Here is an 18,256-nt window from a genome sequence, read left to right on the forward strand (position 1 = left end):
TCAGCCTTTGATCCTCCTTTGTGAATTGGGGTCACATTTGCACATTTCCAGTCTATGGGTACCTCCCCTGAGTCCAAGGAAGCTCTCATAATTATGGCTAAGGGTTTGCTTACTTCCTTTGCTGCCTCCTTTAATATAACTGGATAGATCCCATCCACCCTGGCTGCCTTTCTTGTGTTTATCTTCAACAGTTTCTCCTCCGCTTTACTCCCAGTTATTTCAAGATTCTGTAGCTTACTGCTAGAGTTGAATACACCTCTGGCTTTCCCCTCGCTAAATAACTCATCATGTGTGAATGTCGATGCAAAATATTCATTTAGTTTGTTAGCTACCTGAGCAGGATCATCAACAGTTGACCCATCGATATCAAGGGGACCAATCTGATTCATCCCCTTCCTTCTAGAGTTTACATAAGTAAAGAACTCTTTGCTGTTTTTCTTTGCATCCCTTGCCAAGGATTTCTCTTAATCTCCCTTCGCCTGCCTAACTTCCTTTGTAACTTGGTTGCATATCAACTTGTATCTATCATAGGCTTCTGTGTCATGTGTTAATTTGTAAGTATCCTATGCATTTTTCTTCTCTGCCATATGCCTCATTAGTTCATCTGACATCCATTTTGGCCTAAACCTTGAACAATATTTCTTAGTTGGTATGTAAAGCCTAGTAGCTTCCAAGATAAGTTCTTTGAATGCTTCCCATTTTGAATTTGCTGTTGGTAATATCATTAGTTGGTCCCACTGTATAGAATTTAAATACTGTCTCAGTCCATCGTAGTCGCCTTTACGGAAGCAATAACCCTTCCCTTTACCCCTAATGGTAGTTACCTCTTTGAGTAAATCCCACTTCAGCACACTGTGATCACTGCCACCTAGTGGTTCATTTATCTGCAGATTCTTAATGCATGAAGAATCCCTGCTGATAATCAAAGCAAGAGTATTACTCCCTCTAGTTGCCTCCTGAACATGCTGATGTAGAAAACAACCATCCAATAAATCCACAAAAGCCCTGCTAGTGTGTGAGTAACCAGCCCCCAAATTCCAGTCAATATCTGGGAAATTAAAATCTCCCATTATAAGACTCTCTGATTTACTGGCCCACTCTATTTCCCTGTGCAGTTCCTTATTATACTCATCAGAGTCATTAGGCCTACAGCACACTCCTACTCTCAATTTTGATCTCCCAATGTTTATGTCACACCAAACTGACTCCACACTGCACTGTCCAGCGATGTCGACTGGCTTCACTTCCTTGGTTTTTATGTGTTTCTTAACTAATAGCGTAACCCCTCCCCCCTTCCTATCCTGTCTATTCTTTCTGTAGACGTTGTACTCCCCAAATTGCAGTTCTGCATCCCTTATATCTGTGTGACACCATGTCTCTGATATCCCAACAATATCTGCCTTTGATGTTTTTAGCAATACCTCAAATTCATCAAATTTATTTACTAAACTCCTAGCATTGGTGTACACGCAAGTATACCTGCACCTGTTTCTATTCTTAGCTACCCTAACACAACCCATGTGTTTACTTGTACTCCAGTGATTCCCAGCAGTCTCTGAAATATCATGCTTCTGCTCATTCTAATAGAAGCAGTGCAAGAATCTCTTTCACCTCTGCCAGTGGCTACTGTCAATCTATTGGTCTTTGTTTCCCCCCAAGCTAGCAGTTTTCCGACCCACCTAACACTGCCTCGATAGCATCAGCAAATATTCTTGCACCCTTTCTATTTAAGTGTATCCCATCCCTGTAGAAGCAATCTCTCCTGTTAACAAGTACAGTCCAGGTTGAAAAAAATTCTACCCCTTGAGCCTTGCACAATCTTTTCAGGGCCGAATTGATCGACAAGGCTCTCATCATATACTCCCTCCTGTCGTGTCTGGGCAGAATTGCAGATACTTTCAAATTCAACCCTAATTCTCGGCTTTTGTTCAACAGTGACCTGTACTTGTTAAGTAATTCTGCCGGTCTCCTACTCTTAATATTATTAGGGCCAACGTGTACAACTATATCACCTTTTGTGCCCTTAAAAGATGATATTCGCTCTACAACGTCATCAACCTTTGCCTCGGGCATATCATAACAGGCCCACAATATGGACCTGCAGAGACTAATCCTGCAAGGGAAGATTAAAAGCAAAAGAGCAAAAGGAAGACCAAGAAAAAAGGTGGCTTGATAATATTAAAGAATGAACAGAGGGTCTTACAACACAGAACTATTTTGCAAAGCAACAGACAAGAGTTGGCTGAAAAATATTGGTCTCCAATGTTTAAATTGAATGTGGAACCTGAAGAAGGTTTTCTTTTCTTATGTGTCACTCCAGCTACTTCACTACTATCCCAAGATAAAGTTTTTAATTGAAGTAATTAAAAATATATAACTATTTCTTCATCCTTCCAAGGATATTATGTGGATTTTGTAATTTTGGCTTATCAGGGATATAGTAGCAATATTTCGTTAGTCGTTCCTGTTTTTTTTTTTTTTTTTTTTTGTGAAAATCCAGAACACGAGAGGTATTAGCACCTATAGTGCTTAGTACTGTGCATGGGTTGAAGGTTGAGAAGAAGAGAAGATATTTGTTGACATTAGACTTGAACTTCTGTAGACTGTAATTTTCAGAAAATGCGTATGAAGGAAGGTTGTTCCAGAAAATGGCAGTTGAATGAATAAATGAGGAAGATGAGAAGTTGGTTCTGTGAGTTTGAAGTTGGACAGTAAATGGATGTTGATTGGTGGCACCACATGTTTGGATTGATTTGAAAGAGAGAGCTGGAATTATAGAGCCATTCAGAAGAACAGTGTCCATGGAAGTATCTGTAGAAAAGGCATGCAGCAGAAACAGTACGTCTATGACACAGAGAGTGGAGAGAGTCTGTTAGAGAGGATTCATTAATTAATCTAACTGCCCTCTTCTGAATGGAATCTAGAAGCCTGAGAGAGGTTTCGGGGGCACAGCCCCAGATGTGGTAACAATATTCCATGGTAGTGTGGATTTGCGATTTGTACAGATTTGTAAGATTTCTGCATTACTTTTCTTCCAAACAGCTGTTTGGAAGGAAAGTAATGCAGAGAGCGAAAGGGAAAACCAAGCTTCTTAGATGGAGAGGAAGCAATATTTGTAATGTGCTTGTGCCAAGAGAGAGATTAGAAGTCAGGGTAATCCCCAAAAGAGATATTATCAACTTGCCTAGAAATCGGAGTGTCACCAAAGATAAGCATAGTAGCAGAAGAATCCACTTTCCATTTTGAAAGTGGATTCTTTTGCGGACAGAACTGAATTTTTGAAAGATTAAAATCAACTAAGTTGTCTTTGCCGTACTGGAGAATTACCTGGAGATCAGCATTTAAGGAATTGGTAGCAGGTAAGCTGATTGATCAGGGCGAGGTTTCTCAAAATGGAAAGTGGACTGTTTTGCTGATAGCAGTGTGCTATCAGCAAAACTATGCATAGGATTTCTGGTCAATGGAAGAAGGTTAGTAATATAGAAGAGTGGGGGAAAGAACTGAACCTTTAGGGACACCAGCATTAGTGGAGAAATCTACCATCACCCCCAGTGAGTGGACAGAGAGAAAACTGGATAACCAACTATAAAAAACATTTGGCAAACCATAAGATGGAAGCTTGTTTAGAAGGCCTTTGTGCCGAACAGGATCAAAAGCATTTGAAATGTCGAGAGCAACTGCTTGTGTTTCACCTAACTTTTCCATTGAAATTGTCCATAAATGGGTAACTTGAACCAGAATATCACCAGTGGACTGACACTGACAGAATCCATATTGGCAATCGTTAATCAGATGGAAGGTTTCTAGGTAGTTTAAGAGTTGGCGGTTAATAGATTTCTCCATTACTTTAGAAAGAGTAAAATAATTGCAATGGGACGATAATTGGATGGGGGAGAGATTTGTCACCCTTTTTAGTAACTGGCTGGATATGAGCAAATTTCCAAGCAGAAGGAAAAACACTGGTGGAATAAGAAAGTGAAAAAATGCGGCAAAGAACAGGAGTAAGTTCAGGAGTGCAGGTTTTGAGAACAGGTGGAGAAATACCATCAGGACCTGGAGGTTTCTTAGCATCAAGATACATTAAAATCCTTCTGACATCTTTTTGGCGGAAGACCACAGGAGGCATTGAATAGAGCATGTTAGAAATGGTGGGAGGTGTTTTACCAAGATCCTTAATACATAAGTTGCAAGTAAAATGGGAAGCTAGCAGGCCAGCTTTATCCTTGGCTTAAGTGACAATAGAACCATCTGGTTTTGATAAAGGTGGGAGCAGAGATGGGCAAAAGTTGTGGCCAATAGCTTTGGCAAGAGACCAGAATTCTCGGCTACCATTAGGGCAAGATGCAAGTTTTCTACTCTTAGCCTGTTCAAAATATAGTTTGGACTGATTAATAAATGCTTTACAATTGTGAACTTTGGTGTAGGCAGAAAATGAAACTGAAGAATTAGAAACAAGACAATTACGATATGCAACATTCTTCTCTTGAACAGCCTTGGCACATTTATTGGAAAACTAAGGTTTAGATAAAGGACAAGATTTTAAAGTGGAGTGTGGAGTAAAGGATTCCATTCCTACAAGAATAATTTCACTGACACGATCTGAGCAAACGTTGACACCAGAAGTTTTGAAACAGTAATCCGACCAAGGAAAAGAAATCTCGCAGGTCATTCCATTTTGCATTCTTGTAATACCAAACAATACGAGGTTGAGAATATCCATGAGATAAAGGTTCCATTGGAGAAGAGACAAAAGTTGTGATCTGAGGTACCTAAAGGACCACTCACTTCGACGGTGTACTTAGAAGGGTTGTTTGTGAGAAAAAGATCACGCATGTTTGCTGTTTTATTAGGATTGTCTGGTATTCTGGTAGGTAAATGAACAATCTGGGTGAGGTCATTAGTAGTTGCAAAGAGAGGAAATCAAAGAGTTCCAAGTGATTAGTGGAGTTGAGAGAACGGTAGAGACAACAAATGAATTTGACAGAATGGGGTAGAGAGATTTTAAGCCAGAGAAGATCGAAAAGAGGGGATTCCAAATAACCAAGTTTCTGATAGTGAATATCAGAATGGACATATGCCCAAGTACCACCTTTGAGGTGAAGGAATCATACAGCGAATAATTTGGGCTAATGAGGTGAGCAGTGGTTGAATCAACTGATAACTGAGATTCCGTCAGAAAAAGTACATGGGGTTTGGCAGAGTGTAAGTGGAAATGGACATCATTGAAATTCGAACTGAGACCACGTATATTTGTGAAATGAACTAGGAGGTATAGATATTTTCGTAGATAAGTTTACTCTATTAGTTTAGCAATTCATGGTGTATTCAATAGTAAAAAAAAGTGGGTGTGGACATGCTGTATGAAGTAATGAAATTTTTGGATATGGTGAACACATGGTAATAATATACCGAGATTCTTAGCATAACATGGCCTTCGTAATTCCCCCCGCATACACACTTCTCGGACTCCCTCCAGTTACTATCTGGCAGAGTAGAGGCAGCAAGATTATACAATAGCTGATCCGCAAGCGTCCTAGAGAGTTACCAATACGTTCAGTCCTATGTTCTAACTAGTGGCCTTCCTGCGAACACCATTTTAGAGCTGTGCCCTCAAAATGTGAGGATGATTGAATCTCACCATGGTGTTCATCATAACCTAGATATCAATCATACTGCATGATGGAAGAGATGGGAGAGGGTTGACTGGAACTTTGCACTGGAGACTAAACATGGGTTCCACTACTTCAAGCCTCCAATAAGCAAAGTTGGTGGTATTGCGCAGGTTAATGAGAGTCATCTACCACCTAGTATTGCCTGGTAACACAGAGTGCGGCGTTTTTCATGTGATGTTGGGTGTCACACCCTGCTTATGTTGGTTCACACCTGGGTGGTCCCCAGTAGTGTGCGCTTACACATGGAGTTATACCCAGGATTACTAATAGTCCTATCCTCATGAAGGTGCAAGCAGAGGATTTGGCTGTCACAAACCATCCGGACTTTGCTGAAATTAGGTCCACTTGACTTGAGTGTCACCTGAATATCAGTTTCATCATCGTTTTCAACTCCCAGGTAGCAAGCACAATTTGTCCGGCATATCTGAGCGAATATCTGCTACAGCCTCAAGGATCCAGCGTTAAGTAAAACTCGACTTACATAAGTAATAAAGTGGTAATGTTCGGTCATTGTTTATTTGATATATATTAAAATTTTAATCCTTAAATTTTAACCTTAATATCAGATAATCAAAAATCTTGCCTAACTAATATAAAAGAAATAATAAGTAATGAGTTTTATTCTATGTGGGGGGGGGGGGAGTTGCTCAGATTCATTTATTGCTTTAAGTGTTGTGGTATTGCAGCTTGAGAAGGCTGCTGGAAAAAATCAGTATTCATTAGGACTCATCATAGTATATAATTTTTGAATTAATGATTCAGGAGGACTTTTTGTTTTTTTTTTTTTTTTTTCAAACTTGATAAAATATCTTTTGTAACATATTACTAATAACCTTTGAAAATGATGTTTTTGATAAGGCACATGCTGATGGCTTATAAGAATCAAGGCTATTTCCACTGCCCTTTCTGTCTGACAGTCTGGCCAAAGCTAAATAACTGGTGTCATTGTTAATGATCACTGTTATTAATTGATTTTGCTCCTTGTCCTTGAAGACTCAACAAACATTGCACAGTTACTTGAATTCCCAAGGGGGAATACTTGGATAGGAATGAGATGTAAAATGGTAAATTAAATTTGTTTTTAATGCATCCTCATAATAGTTACAAGTATTTTATTCCACTAACACACACACACACACACACACACACACACACACACACACACACACACACACACACACACACACACAGGTTTATAAGTACAGAGGGGAGGGCCCCTCATTATCCGAGGATCATTGGTTCTGGATAATTCCACTTAAAATGGGGACAAAATTTTCATAATGTGTATTATGTACTTGTGCATAGTAAAAAATAGATTGAAGGAACTGAAAAATGAGAATTATTTTATTAGACATTTTTCTATTATAATATGTTGAACAGTATTAAGGTTAAGTAAAGTTTATTGAAGTTACCATATTTTTCAGTTTTACGATATTGATTACTCGTTCTCCACTTCTTTTGCGAAGTATAACTTCTAATTTAACATCTAAACCATAACTTTTTCGTTGTAATTTTTTTTTGCAATATTTTATTTTCAGCATTTCACTTTGAACCCCTGATTAATAAAAATGAGAAAACTAAGAATTCACTTAATGTGAATTCTTAGTTTTCTAAGAATTCACATTAAATGCTTGCAGGAATAGTGGGACAGAAATAATCAAGTATGTAGTGGGGATACTTCGACATAAGTCAAAACAAAGAACGTAGATACTATTAAATTTTTTTTATGTATTATTTTCAACCTCATAACTGCAGGGACTCAGATAACGAATACTCTGATGCCGGGGACACCCTATATTTATAACTGTTATCTTCAAATTTTGAATGTAATATGAATTGTACTGCAAGTTCTTTACCTAATGGGATTCTGAAAAATTGATTTTTCAGAATGGCAGAAGGAAATGGAGAGCATCTAAATGATCAAGAAATGGCCGAAGAGAAAAAAGATGATGTTGAACCCATGGATGAATCAGATGATATAGGAACCAATAATAAATCTTTAGAAGATTATGGTCTAGCTGAAAAAGTTGTAAAAAAGTTAGAGGAGATATTTAGTACAGGTGATGGTTTTTGATATGACATTCATCTTAGTATTATTGATAATCTTTTATGTGTTATTTAATTTAATATGGGACCACATATTTGGAATCTTAAAATCTGGAAGGTTTGACTTTTTTTAGTTGCGTTTGCATATATTCATGCTAAGCACCTGTTGCCTTCACCATGTCTATCTGCATGTGATAGAGGGACTCTTAAAAGACAGATTTTCTTAAAATTTTATATTTGTGGCTTTTAAAAATTTGTTGAGCCAAACCAAATTTCATTAATAATTTTAATGAAATTTGGTTTGGCTCAACAAATAAATAGAAATCCAACAATTATTATTTTGTTTTTCCATACAAATTGTATGGAAAAAAAATAAATTCATAGAGTAAATGTAGTTTTAATGCAGTATTGTTAGCTTTAGACAGTCCATGCAAGCTTTGTGTGTATGTATTGTCATGCCAAACTAAATTTTATACAGTTCTAAATAAACTAAATGGTTAAGTTTAAAGAACATAAACCTATGGAGTTTTAAGTTTAAAGTACTAAAAAGGGTTTAGGGCTGAAGCCTCAGACTATATGAAATGTACCAGATGAACAAGTTAATGCAAAAGTTCATATCTTAGTTCATAGTAAATCACCAAAGTAGGTTAAATGACATCATTTTTGTAACATCTTATTCAAGGTAGAATCTTATTCAATTTTGAAGAAAATATATGAGAGTGCTACATCCTTTATTAGACTAGACAAAGACAGTAGCAAATTTAAAATCGAGAAAGGAGTTCGACAAGGAGACTATCTCCGAAGCTGTTTACTGCTGCCCTTGAGGAAGCTTTCAGAAGATTAGACTGGTCGCAGAAAGGAGTCAATGTGAACGGAGAGTACCTAAACCATTTACGATTTGCAGATGACATTGTGGTCATAAGCCACGATCCCAAAGAATTAGAGGAAAATCTTAATCAGTTATGCACAGTTAGTAAGGATTTTGGACTAAAGATGAATATGGCTAAAACAAAAGTAATGATGAACAAGTATGCCACGGAAAGGGAAATAATGATTGAAGGAGCAGTAATTGAAAAGGTGGAGTCATATACTTATCTGGGACAAGTTATCAGCTGTAATAATGATAAATGGCTGGAAGTCAAGAGAAGAATAAATTTTGGATGGATAGCATTCAGGAAATATAGTCACATACTGAAGAGCAATATCCCAGCTTGTCTGAAACGTAAAATAATGAATCAGTGTATACTCCCCACCATGACTTATGGAAGTGAAACTTGGGCACTTACCAAAAGAATGGAAGAGAAGCTAAGAACTACACAGCGAAGAATGGAACGAATTATATTGGGAATCAGACTGTTAGATAAGAAGAGAAACACATGGATTAGGCAGCAAACTCAAGTAAAGGACATTCTTATCAAAACTAAAGAACTAAAATGGTCTTGGGCAGGACACATAGCTCGAAGACATGATGACAGATGGACTAAGAAAATAACAGAATGTACCCAAGAGGAGCTAGAAGAAAACCTGGAAGACAGAGGCGGAGATGGATAGATGAAATCCATGAGTTTTCGAGTAGTAAATGGATGGCCAGTGCTCAAAACAGAAGGAACTGGAAAGTTGCTGGAGAGGCCTTCATCCTGCAGTGGATTGAAAATGGCTGATGATGATGATATTCAAGGTAGTGCAATAACAAGCAACTTGTGAAGGCACAATATGAGACGTAACAGAAACAGTGCCATTTCACCTACTTTGTTGATTTATTACAAACTAAAGTGATGCTTTTTCATCTAGTGTTCTATAAAGTTATTTATAATCTTAGTAATTAATTGGTAAGGGGAGATAACTATATTTACTTTTCACTTCTACTAATCGTAGAAAAAGAAAATTCATTTAATTTAAGTGTTAAAAATGATCATACATGAAATGTAAACATGCTGTGTACATAACATAATTTGTTTTAAATCCAATTATGTGATGCCGTTCTAGTGTTATTCTTCCTATCTGTCGGAACATTGTAGACCTGATAGTAATTTTTTCATGAAATTTTAATGCTATGCTTATTCGATAAATGCATAAAATACTGAATTTTATATGCCATCCTGTTCTCCTCAAATCTATGGCCTTTCTTCAAACAGTTCAGGAGAACCATTTATGGATCAGTTTATTTCATCGTAAATGGTTCACCTTTCATGCACCTTATGGCTTTGTCTCACAGCAAAGTGAAGTATCCAATTTTTACCGTAGGCATAGAAGAAGCTTTCAGCTTCTGTTCCTCTACACGCTATATCATCCCTTTGGGCCATTTAAAAATTTCTAAACTGCTGCATGATTTTTAATTAATTTTGATTGGTCTTGTTTACATACAGATAGTCAGCTGCACCTTCCCTTGACTCACACTATTGTCATGGCAATGAATTTTGACCAATGACCCAAGAGGATATCCAGTTATTAAAAAAATAAAATAAAATAAAACAAAATTATAGGTAGAGTGAGAATCAAGCAAAAAACAAACAAAAATATAAATTTATTTTTGTTTGTTTTTTGTGTAATGTTTTGATGATTCACGTATTTTTATTCTTGTGATGAATGGTGAAAAATTTTAAAATTCTTTTCCAGTGATAACTAGAAAATGCGAGACAAATTTTATGACAATAGCATCCCTATTAAATACAGTGCAACCCTGATATACCACACTTTCAGATATTAATGCCAGTGTGATCACATCCCACAAGAGGAATATAAAAAATAATGCTGTTTATGGCAAACACAAATTTCATAATCAACACTAGCAGCAGCAGCAGCAAACTCCATTCGTGGTTTCCAAATGCAGACAATTGATCTACAGTAATTACTGTATATAGTAATTATTTTAGATGTTCAATTTTTATGCCTATCTCATCTCAAATAGAGATGCAATCTTAAAAAAAAAAAAGCAAGTACAGTATATCACTAACATGCCATGTACATCACTGCACATGGACTCACAAGTACTGTATTGTATATATAACAAATTCTTTGTTAAACCTTTATTAAGTAGCACAGAAGAATAGTAGGGTTTTAATTGTAATAAATAAGTACTTTGATAGTTTTAATCACTTTTTGGGCATATCTTTTGTATTTAGCTAAGGATAACTGATTTAAAATTGTGATGGTTATGCCATAGTGTAACTCAATAGCATCTGTCTCGAACTTGATAGCTAAGGTATAACTTAAAACAGTATAGCATAATAACTACTACTGTATTAGCTTAGTATTGTATTGTATAACTAGGTATAGTATAGTCAATTAATTAAATTTATTAACCTTATTAATTATCATTGTTAATTAATTACATCGTATTTAAACAGAAATCATACCTCAGACAAGAGCAGCAAAGCATTGTGCGCAGAGTAGTGGGAGTGCTGTGGCTCGGGGGAAAACAAAAGGGGGAAATTCTCCAACACATCACAGCCTTAAAAAAATGTACAGCGTGTGAAATGTTTGTGGACCTCTCTGGAACAGGACATGATCTAGCCAAGGAGAATGTCTTTGTGTGTGCAGAGAGTGTGAAGAAGTTAGGCCAATTGAGCATTCTGATGGGAGTTTGAAGAGTAGGGTAGGTGCCGCCGAAGAAATTAAAATGGGGGGCTCAGCTGCCCAACTCAATGCCAGAGCTCATTCTTGTATATCAAGCAACCCAGTGGCAATCTTCAGGGCAGAATGCACTAGTCCCAGAGTAGCTAATTATTGTTGGTGACTCAATTGTCAGGGAGAGGGGAAATATATTGTGAAAAAAGGATAGGTGGAATAGGACCAGGGTATGTCTGCCGGGGGCAAAAGTTGATGTAGAGAAGAAATCATCTTTTAAGCATAGGAAGGGTGATGTAGTTGAACACGTTGCCACTAATGACATTAAAAGTAGGAGATCTGCAGACTTACTTAACAAGTACAGGTGAATTTGAAAAAAAAGTAACGAGTTAGGTTTAAATTTGAGTGTCTGTAGTTTTGTCCAGACATGAAAGGAAGGAGTATATGATGAGCCTTGTCAATCAATATGGCCCTGGGTAGATTGTGCAGTGCTCATGGGGTAGAATTTTTTTCAGTGTGGTCTGTGCTTGTTAACAGGAGAGATTGTTTCTACAGGGATGGGATGCCTTTAAATAGAAAGGGTGCAAGGATATTTGCTGATGCTATTGAGACAGGGTTGGAAAACTGCTAGCTTTGGGGAATTCACACTAATAGCTTAACAGTAGCCCCAGGCAGAGGGGCGCCTCCGTAGCCAGGTGGAAAGGAGCAGCAGTGCGTAGCACACGCTTCTTGATTAGACCGGGGTTTGAGCCCGTCACCACCAAATACAGACGATGCGGAAAGGTCATGGAATGACCACCGCATATTCCCGGAGCAATATGGCCTTAGTTGCTAATGCTCCTAAAAAAAAACCAGGCAGAGGTGAAAGTGATTTTTGCACTGCTTTTATTGGAATGAGCAGCATCCTGGAAAGCAAGGTGTTGGAGATTTCATGGACTGTTGGGAGTCATTGTGGAACAAGTAAATTGGTTGTGACGTGTTGAAGAATCGCCCCTTTCGGTATAGTAAATAAATTTGAATTTGAGACACTGGAGAAGACATCAGATGCTGATGTTGTTGGGATATCACAGACACGGTGTCACACAGAGATAAGGAATGCCGAATTGAAATTTTGGGAGTACAATGTGTACAGAAAGGACAAGAAGGGAGGAGGAGTTATGCTGTTACTTAAGAAATACACAAAATCTAAGTAAGTGCATCAAATTAATATGGGTAGACAGTGCAGTGTTGAGTCAGTTTCGTGTGACATAAGCCCTGGGAAAGCAAAGTTGAGAATAGGAATGTGTTATAGGTGACTCTGATGAGTACAATGAACAATACAGAGAAATAGTGGGCCAGTAAACCAGCAAATCTTATAATGGGGGATTTTAACTTCCCAGATATAGACTGAACTTGTTGGTTGTTCACTCTCACACTAGCAAGACTTTTGTGGATTTATTCGATGATTGTGTTCTACAGCAGCATGTTTGAGAGGCAACCAGAGGGAATAATCCTCTTGATCTGATTATCAGCAGTGATTCTTCATGCATTAAGAATCTGCAGAAAAGGAACTACTAGGTGGCAGTGATCACAGTGTACTGCTGTGGGATATACTCAAAGATGTAACTACCATCAGGGGGGAAAAGGGAAGAGTTTTTGCTTCCATAAAGGTGACTACAGTGATCTCAGAGAATTTTTAAATTCTATACAGTGGGACCAGCTGATGATGTTACCAACAGTGAATTCTAAATGCGAAGCCTTCAGGGACTTAATCTTGGAGGCTGCTAGGCTTTTCATACAAACTAAAATACTGTTCAAGGTTTAGACCTAAATGAATGTCAGATGAACTAATGAGACTTGGCAGAGAAGAAAAATGCATGGGTTGCATAAATTATCAGGTGACACAGAAGCCTATGGCAGACATAAGCTAATCTGTAATCAAGTCACAAACGAGGTTAGGCAGGTGAAGGCAGATTACAAGAAGTGTTTGGTAAAGGATGCAAAGAAAAACAGCAGAGTTCTTAACTTATGTAAACTCTAGAAGGAAGGGATGAATCAGATTGGTGGACTTGATATCGATGGCTTGATTGTTGATGATTTTGCTCAGGTTGATGACAATCTGAATGGCTATTTTACATCTACACTCACACCAGAAATTCTGTAAGGAAGTGAAGGCCAGAAGTTTTTTCAAACTTTAACAGGGAGTAAAATAATTTTGTAATAACTGAGAGCAAAGTGGAGGAGAAATTGCTGAAGTTAAACATAAGAAAAGCACCTGGTGTGGATGGGCTCTATCTAGTTATATTCCCGCCCCCCCCCCCCCTCTCTCTCTCTCTCTCTCTCTCACATTCAGATTTTTTTTTTTTTTAACTGGATTTCAGCTTCCCTTCTCTTGGAGATGGTCCATAGAAGGGCAACCAGATTGATGATGAGTGTGAAGTGATGCACCTATGAAGAAACAACTTGGGTGCAGAATGCAGAGTTTGACAACTCTAAGGGGCAATCCGATTGAGGTGTGTAAGGCACTGCAGGGATTGAGTAAAGTGAATGAAGAAGATATTTTCTCCCTTATGGGTGGGACATCGCCTAGGGGACTCAAATATAAAACCTCTGGAAAAACAAAGGATTAGCTCTCAAGTTCACCTATGGACAAATGGTTGGTGAAAATTAAATTATGTTGCCTCTGTGTGGTGGAGGTAGTGAATTTGACAGTGTAAAGCAAAATAGTATGGATATTGTGTGTGCGTGTTAGCTGATTCAAAAAAATATACTTCCTTGTAATACTAAATAATGAACTTTTAATAAAAGCTTGCACAAATTATTATTTTCTGAATCAGCTTTGGATGTTATAGTTCTCTCTACTAGGTAATTTATTAGATATTAATAAGCTAGATCCATTCTTACAAAACAATAATTCTTTAAAATCAGTGAAATCACTATTCAATTTAAGTAGACTTTGTTTTAAAATATTTTGTATGATTGTGTACTTTACAGTTTCATTTTAACTTTAAGAGTGATACTTTTACACTGGATTAAACTTTGATTACTGTCACTTCTACATGTTATGTTATGTTCCAGTAGGGTAGTTTTCTGTCTAATTTAAACTCTTGTCTTTTCAGGTAAGTTAGCATATTCAGAATTAGATGAACGGGCATTAGAAGCCTTGAAGGAGTTTCCGGTGGAAGGCGCTCTTGCTGTTTTAGCAGAATTCATTGAAAGTAGTCTAGAACATGTTTCCAACAAAAGTGCTTATCTCTGTGGCATCATGAAAACATACAGACAAAAAACAAAACTTGGCGCACAAGCATCTTCAGCAAAAGGACCGGATGAAGAGAAAATTAAGGTAAGTTATTTCAGTTACATAAACAAAATTTTCTTATTTTATATAGGAATGCACATTCCTTATAGAGAATGACAATCCCCAGGTGCCATTCCATATATAGAATTTTAAAAATAGAGCACATTGCCAAAGTATGTGGACTCCTTACAATTTGGGGGAAATGAACTATGCTTGCCATCCACATGCCAGGAATAGATATAAAAGCAATTGCAATTTACACTAGAAGTAAGCAGATTAGTGAACTACATTAGATGTGTTGATTCAAGCTTAATAACTTCCAGCAGGAGTGAGTAAAGTGAGAAAGAAGTCATATTGATACTAAATTTCTTGGTATATTCTGTTGACTTCCTGGGAATGGTTTAGGTTCAGTTCCAGTTCATACCCCCTTTTCCCAAGATTTTTATTTAGGTAGAACAAGAATGTTCTACCTAAATAAATTTCAGGATTTATTTAGGTAGAACATTCTTTAGGACTCAAAAATCCAGAAATAGCACAATCCTGTAAATGTAAAACCAAATCCTGTAAATGCTTCGCTAGGAGTTTGTAACTTGATAAGATATTTTTTTGATAATCCAGTTACTTTATTGCTACTATGATTATGCTGGTAAACATTTATATTTGCACATTTAATGGTATTAAGTACAAGAGTTCCATTTTCATGGGTTTTTTCCCTAAGGAATTTTTCATCATGTGACCTTAGTGTGTTGCAGCATTCTCCAAGGTAGTCAAAAGCAGAAATTGCCCCTTTTCTCACTATCAAATATTACTTCATGGTTAACTGAACATTTTACTATTTGGTTTGGGACTGCTTAATTCCTGAGCACACGCACTGACATTTTTCCACAGAGCTTCCAACTGTTATTAACCTCTGTTAGCTCTTTTCATGTGCTAATTATACAGTGTACACATTAAATGTGAATTCCAGGATAACCACTAACAAGATATACCTTTGTAGACCAAAATATTTGTATATTTCATAGTCCCACAGATGTTTCTGTAATTGAAAAAGAGCCATGATTTTTAGTATCATAGTGTATAATCTAAATTGAAAAAGTTTTAGATTTACAAAATATTTTTAAAGTGGCTAATTTTATGCCACAGATGCTAAAAATTATTTGTTTTCTTTCTTTAGGCTATTCTTGATAGGACAGGATATACTTTGGATGTTACCACTGGACAGAGAAAGTATGGAGGACCTCCACCTAGTTGGGAAGGATCTCCACCACCTAGTGGATGTGAGGTCAGTTTAAATTTATAGAATTGTTTGGGATGCATAAGAATTATGTATTTCTGCAATTGGATGTTAGAGATTATGTATTTCAAACTTTTAATTTTTGTAATTATTATTTTAAAAAAAAAATTGTTACCTGCTTATACATTTAATATAAATTAGATGTTAGAAATAGCTATTCCTTTAGGAATAATAATGATAATTTAGGTCTTGAGTACTGGGCTCATAATCCATATAAGCTATAGTTGTCTTCTGATCAAAATCAGTAGAAAGTCGAAACTTATAGTGTATCAATATTTGCAAAATATAACATAATATTGAAAGTGATTTGTGCTTGTTTCAAAGCATACAAACATCATAGCATTCAGAAACTGCACAATCCTTTCTTTAGTAACACACAACTGTTCTCTCCAGCTTTTAAAATTTCCCATAAAATTTATAGGGGTGCCAGTCTTTTACATAATGGAATTTGATCAAGTTTATTATGTTTTCCAATATAATTATCAAATATTGAAGTTATAATTTGATGGCTTTGGTATTCAGTTTATATTTATTGATAATGCTTAAAGTATTACTATTATTAGACTTATAGCATAAGGAAGCCACAGTGCTTTTGCTGCACTAGACAAACAAATAATAATAACTAGGGGGCTCCACCCCTGCTTGCCAACCCCCAAACATGCTTTTCTACGTAAAATGTAGAGGTATGGCAGAGTAAATTAAATCTTTTCTATGTAAAAGAAACACCTGTGGAAATGCACTGATTGATGTTATCTACCTGTGTATCTGCCTGTGCATTTGTAGCGACATAATTTACCTGCCCACTTGTACCACGTGATCTGCACCCCCTTCTCCATTGGTTACCCCACCACACTGCAGTCTCAAGGTGGGATAAATATCGCTATGTAATTATTTAACTGCGTTTACATAGGTCACTTAGAAAAGGCCCTTTGCTTCGGGTTCCATAATACAGGAGGAATATTGTTGCATCCGAAAGAGCAGGACTAAAATATTTACGAAATACTAAACTATTTACAAATATACAAATGTTATGGAGGCAGTTGTTTTTCAATGCGAAAAACGTTGGCATGCATACCACATACATGCTCTACATTGTCAACAGCAAGTGTCTGATTCTGTCCAGTAACCCATTTGTGTTCCTTCCATTTAACGTTCACCAACCTCATGCACGTGCTTCACTGTCCAATGCATGACCACACATTTGATGTTCCATTGTAACATTTTTTGTATATTAATGTCAGCTGATGAAGGGACCCATCATCCCCTATATAATAGAGGTATAGTTGTAAATAGTTTAGTTTTTTGTAAATATTTGTATAGTTTTGTATTGTATAATGTTATTTGTATAATAATAACATTATATTAATATTGTAATGCACTGATCGAAATCTAATCAGGAAATGACCCATGTAATTATTTACCGGTGCATTTGTAGTGACGTAATTGCCCCACCCTCGAATAAATATCACTAGGAGGAAAACTTTTTAACTTATAGAGAGATAAAACAGAAAAAAACGATAACATGGGTTTCCCTCATAGATAATCATTCAGCTAGTGTTTGAATTTCCCCCAAACTGTCATTCTGAAACTACCCACAAAGATAATCTAGTAATTAAAAACTCACTGACTAGATGAAAACTTGCCATAATTCACTCTAAATCTCTTTCCTTGCAATATCCCATCTCAGTGCCATAAAAGCCTCCTTTGGGTTGCCTCTAATCTCTCTCTCTCTCTCTTTCTCTCTTTCTCTCTCTCTCTCTCTCTCTCTCTCTCTCTCTCTCGTTGCTAAAGACTGTAGCCCATGTATTCAGTCTTTCCTCATACATATTCCTTTTTTCAGACCTTACCAAGCAAGTTGTCCATCTTTGGGACCATTCAAGAAGCTTGGTACCCTCTCCCTTTAAGGTCTTTAAGGTGCACCCTCCATACTTGGACACGCTATTCCAAGTACAGCTTGACAATTGCCTTATACAGCGGGATGATGACTTTCTATCTCTAAATAATGATTCGGTAAATCGTCATCCAAATACTATGCACCTTTCTGTGTTGAACTTCCATGTCCACCCATATCGTAAATCTCAAATATTGAATTCTGTTGTTTTTAATTCAACCCCACCAAGTGTGTTAGTTATTTTGAGGTTGCTATTCGCAAAATATAAAACATACAAAACTGCTGCCACTTTTCTGACCAACTTTGAAGCCTATCAAATTCATCCTGAAGGAGTGCTGTTTGGTTCTGGTCATTAACCACTCTTTCTCAATTTTCACATCATCTGCAGATTTTTGTACTTCTATCCCTTTTATGAAAATCAGAAACAACAGCGATCTCTGAACTGATCCTTGTAATATTCTGTCTAACATTAGGCAGCCTGAAGAGGAACCTTTAACCAAAACCCTTCT

At 36.9% G+C, this 18,256-nt stretch overlaps 1 protein-coding gene across 5 annotated transcripts in view; it reads left to right on the plus strand.

Annotated features, from left to right (window-relative positions):
- Window positions 1-18,256, plus strand: part of LOC150081216 (heterogeneous nuclear ribonucleoprotein R-like) — a 170,512-nt gene that overhangs the window by 37,743 nt on the left and 114,513 nt on the right. For all 5 annotated transcript variants that reach the window (XM_090379404.1, XM_090379399.1, XM_090379403.1 and 2 more), the window contains exons 2-4: window positions 7,560-7,732; window positions 14,384-14,607; window positions 15,737-15,844. In XM_090379404.1, the coding sequence (XP_090235530.1) occupies window positions 7,561-7,732; window positions 14,384-14,607; window positions 15,737-15,844 (504 nt within the window). In that variant the 5' untranslated portion in view covers window position 7,560. The remainder of the gene's footprint in view (window positions 1-7,559; window positions 7,733-14,383; window positions 14,608-15,736; window positions 15,845-18,256) is intronic.

This window comes from Mastigoproctus giganteus, chromosome 8, assembly GCF_048544385.1.
Source record: "Mastigoproctus giganteus isolate SK-2022 chromosome 8, ASM4854438v1, whole genome shotgun sequence".
NCBI lineage: Eukaryota > Metazoa > Arthropoda > Arachnida > Uropygi > Thelyphonidae > Mastigoproctus > Mastigoproctus giganteus.